General features: G+C 36.9%; 1 protein-coding gene across 1 annotated transcript; it reads left to right on the plus strand.

Annotated features, from left to right (window-relative positions):
* LOC149305516 (carbonic anhydrase 3-like) lies at window positions 1-3,913 on the plus strand. Its single transcript, XM_089477547.1, has 7 exons — window positions 1-40; window positions 427-624; window positions 773-891; window positions 1,642-1,734; window positions 2,072-2,134; window positions 3,175-3,330; window positions 3,794-3,913. The coding sequence occupies exons 1-7, from the start codon at window positions 1-3 to the stop codon at window positions 3,911-3,913; spliced, it is 789 nt and encodes a 262-aa protein (XP_089333673.1).
* The last annotated feature ends 807 nt before the right edge of the window (window positions 3,914-4,720 follow it).

Here is a 4,720-nt window from a genome sequence, read left to right on the forward strand (position 1 = left end):
ATGTCCCGAAGATATGATTGGGGATATGCCAGTCACAATGGTATGTTTTATAATATTGTTATAATCATTGATGTTTCTGTTATTTTTAGGGATAGTCTTTGTTAAAGCAGATATAATGTTGTTTATCACTTCTTTTTTAAATAAAGCAATATATATATTTAAAACCCATATGTATACCATGAGTTAGTTTTGCAACCGTTTGCCAGAAATCTCAATTTCCCACAGGTAAAATAGTCCCTTTTACACCAAATATTTCCCAAACAAGTACATGCTATAGGTAGTAGGTACTTTCTATTTAGTGTCTCTAGTAATGTTTATTTCTTTATGTCTATCTTAGTTTATACAATCTACTGGTTTATCTGCTAGAATCATGTAATATTCGTTGCAAAAAGCTGCAAAAAGCATTAAATTACTTTTCTTTTTTAGGGCCAGATCAATGGCCTTATTATTTTCCAGCTGCTAATGGAGACCGCCAATCCCCTATAGAATTGCATACCAGGTATATCAAACATGATGGTGGCCTTCGACCCTGGACAGTTACCTACAACCCATCAACTTCACTAACTATCGTTAATGATGGAACCACTTGTAGGGTTGTTTTTGACGACACGACTGACAAATCAGGTGAGCTTTCTTCCTTTGTGAAACATTATAATTACTGATTACTTGGTAAAATTGATAACTTATCAAAAACATAGTTTGTTCATTGATATTGTTGCACATTGTAAAGAAAATGTAAATGTGTAAAATTGTTGCTTTCTGTATGATTTAGTACTAAAAGGTGGCCCTCTTACTGGGACTTACAGACTACGGCAGATTCAGTTTCACTGGGGCTCTACTGATGACCATGGATCGGAACATGTTATAGATGGCCTTAGATATGCAGGAGAGGTAATTCACATATATTGTTGACAAACTATTGTGTAATTAAACAGGGCTGGTACAAACACAGCTACAGACCTGGGTCACACCTAACGGAGTTGTAACGGGCCAATTGCAGAACGCCAAATACCGGTGATTTTAGATTTCTAGAAAACAAGGGGAAGAGATCAATTAGCTTGACAAGTCCTATGTTTTGGAGTACAGGAGGGTTATTTATAGAAAGCAACTTTGGTACAAGGTTTTCAAAGTGGTCTTATTACCATAGCAACCAATAGTATTCCCCAAATAGCAGGCTGCTATTGTCATGTCAGTTTCTATAATTTTGCACCAAAATTGCTCTTTATAAATAATTTTCAATGCACCAAAGATACTTGGAAGCTGCTTTTGGATGAGCCGGATGGTGCTTATTAAGGATTTATCCACTTTAGACACAAAACATGTATTCACATGTCATACATCTATGGTTTAATGCTGCTATGTGTTGTATATTTACTATATGTTATCACCAGTACATTTAATTTGGAATCTTATTCCAAAGCATATCCCTGGAGATGCTGATTTGAATTGTGTTAAAATCTAATACCCTCTATTAGTTACAGTGATAGACCTTTTCACCATCACCATCTTCCACATAGCACTCATAACACTTACTACGATAGAGAGATCGTTGTACAATTACAACTGCCAAAGTGGCTAAACTTTCAATTAACTTTTCACATCTTGTGCTTATTTAACTCAAACCATACTGTTTTTCTTTAGATACATTTTATTCATTGGAATTCAAAGTATGACAACATTACAGAAGCTAAGAAGCAGCCTGATGGAGTGGCAATACTTGCAGTGTTTTTAAAGGTAAAAACAAAAAGCTATTCAAAGATGAATAAAATGTATAAAATGTGGTCTTTCACACTAATAAAGTAGGATACATCGAGGATTAAACTGACAGAAACTGGATATAGACACTGCAACAGAGATCAGTCTCCAATTATATATTTGCCACAATATGAAATTGTAGTTCTCTCTGCTAAGCAAATGATATATGTCTGGAGGTCCTGCCAGCTTCCAGAGTGTTCTCTTGATTTCAGAAGTGATGTAGGATTCAAGATGTCAACACTACCATGTATTTTAAAATATTAGCTATTTTAAAACAAACAAACACCACTACTTCAACATTCTTTTTTTATTCCAGATTGGAAAAGCTAAGCCTCATTTGAAGTTAATTCTGGAAGCATTGGACTGCATAAAGGCAAAGGTAACATTTTTTTTATTTCTGAATGATGTTTTAATGTTGATTATAATGCATAAACCCTTAATGACAAAGCCCGTACATGTACGGGCTCAAAATACATTGTTTTCAATAGGTTTAGGAACCGCCCATTGTCCTTAAGGTGATAATAATATATGTTTTCTAATTGGCTTGCTGGTGAGATTAATAAATAAGAGCAGATAATAAAAACTAACCAGTGAATTTTCTACTCCAACAAGTTGCGCTGAACAGGTTGGCCAGACCTGTCTACAAAATAACTGTCCATGAAACACACAGACGTATAAGGCTGCATGATCCTTCTAAAGCAGTACAGAATTGTATATTCCAGTTTGGAGGTAAACTAAAAATGGACTGCAGGATCATGGACATAACTGGGAATTGGATGACAGGCTCTGGGAATCCAAGTTAATTATTGGGGATTATTGCTGGGAGTTAGGCAGGTTCCAGCAGGGAAATATGGTAGAAAAGAAAAGGTAGTAGATTGGTGACAAATCTCTGGAGATTGAGCGAGCAAAGGTATCTGGCTGGATGAGGCTGTTGTAAAATGTGAGAGACCAGCGTAACAGGTTGTGGTCAGAGGAAATGGAAGAGGTGTTTGAGAATGTTCAGATTGAGCACAAGTCCACACAAGTCCAGAGTGTGTCTTGTGAGTACTGTGTGATACCAAAGAAAGAGTTAATTGAGAGGAATTAGGACAAGGGGAGCAGTATAAAACAGCAGTGCTTTGTGGTATGAATTCAATAGATGGATATCATGAACCTCAAAACAGGAGAATGAGCAGTAGAAATATGTTGAACAGTGCAAGTTGGCACCACCCTTTGTGTCATCAGGTCTGGGAGTATTATCTGAAGGCCACCATAGGAGAGACCAGCAGAGGTAGCAGCGTTAGAGCAGGATGGCCAAATTTCTGTTTAAGTAAGGTGGTTCAAGGAACTAGACATAAAATGATTGTGTATGGCTATTACAGAAACCTTGTATGTAATCACGTCGGATGCAAATTATGGGTTTCATTTAATCTTTCATAGGGAAAGAAAGCCCATTTCACGGACTTTGATCCCACAGTTTTGTTTCCTACTTCACATGATTACTGGACGTACCAAGGATCCTTTACCGCTCCCCCATGTGAAGAGTGTGTCACCTGGCTGCTCCTGAGAGAACCGATCACAGCTAGCACCGAACAGGTAAAAGTAATTGTACTATCCCTAAATGTACAAGCATAGGGGAGAACAATACAGGTAGTCATTCATGGTGGCACCTTATAGGTTGATAAAACATTTGTTTAGGACCACTAGAAATGTATAGACCCATCACACTGGATGGAGTGTTGACTTCTAATCACATGTGAAACAGATCCTCTAAATATTTAACTGTTGTTAAATGTTTCTTTTTAAACAAATTTCTAGAAATCTACACATCATTCTCTCGTTCTGTATTATTTAAACATTGCTTGAAGGTACAGATAATAGCCCCGTTTTACTTACATTTCCCCAAAAAACTAAAACTAGCTTGGTTGTTGCTACACCAGCAATGGACATTCAACATAACTATAGAATTGCTGCTTCCAGATTGACTCCAGGGGTTTGGCTGTGGAAAATGAACTCATCGAGTCACTTTTTTTCCGCTGATGCTAATTTCTTGTTGCAGATGGAAAAATTCAGGGGCCTCTGTTCAAGCATGGCGTGTGAACCAGCCTGTCACTTGGTGGACAACTTCCGCCCACCTCAGCCATTGAAAGGGAGAGAAGTTAGAGCGTCCTTTGATTAAGCTCGGTATTGTGGGAATCATTGTGACGATTACCCAAAATGAAATGAAAACAAATTATTTTGCATGTAGCTATGCCTAACTAAATAGATTGGGAAAGAAAATCTAGACACTAAAAGGAAAGTTGACAGGAGAGTTTACAGGAAATTTGTGATTTCCATGCCATAACTTCACTATACATTATGAAGGGCTAGCCATAAAACCATTCTTCTCAACCATTAAATTACACATTATACAGGGCCAACTCAGCCCTTCTTGCTGAGAAATCTGCCAGTGCAGTTGAAACATACACTCTTCAAAACTCTCCTGCCATCCCTCCCTAGAGTGAATATAACGTATACAGTCAGCCTGACCGCATGCATCCAATTTATTGTTTTAAAATTTTTGCATTAGCTTCTTTGTGTTTCATTATAGCTCTCAACTTTTGCTTGTGAATATTATAATTGAATGCAAAATATTATTCTGAGCAACAACAAACAAGGAGTAAAATCAATTTTCCACTAAAAAAAAATTATAAATAATTGAATGAGAACATTTATTTTCATGCATTTGAGAAAGTTATCCTTAATGGAGACTTGACATGCTTTAATTAATATTAAAGTATCGCTCACTGAGGGAAATGTATCGTATGAAGTGGTGATGTGTAAGTGATGCCTTTGCTAGATGTGTTTCAGGATTTCAGTCTCGCTCTCTTCTATAGTGTTAAATAAACATCAGAATATCCTAAGATATCACAGCAGAATTACCTAGCACTTAGGTGCTTTAGTGTTTAGAACACACACATCTCCAAGAGGTTTTACCCTGACACTT

This window comes from Sceloporus occidentalis, unplaced genomic scaffold, assembly GCF_023333645.1.
Source record: "Sceloporus occidentalis isolate IW3139 unplaced genomic scaffold, rSceOcc1.0.p SCAF_11, whole genome shotgun sequence".
NCBI lineage: Eukaryota > Metazoa > Chordata > Lepidosauria > Squamata > Phrynosomatidae > Sceloporus > Sceloporus occidentalis.

Coding starts and splice junctions, on each gene's coding strand:
- LOC149305516 (XM_089477547.1), top strand. CDS start 1: ATGTCCCGAAGATATGATTGGGGATATGCCAGTCACAATG. Junction 41..426: donor GGGATATGCCAGTCACAATG/GTATGTTTTATA, acceptor TTTCTTTTTTAG/GGCCAGATCAATGGCCTTAT. Junction 1,735..2,071: donor TACTTGCAGTGTTTTTAAAG/GTAAAAACAAAA, acceptor TTTTTATTCCAG/ATTGGAAAAGCTAAGCCTCA.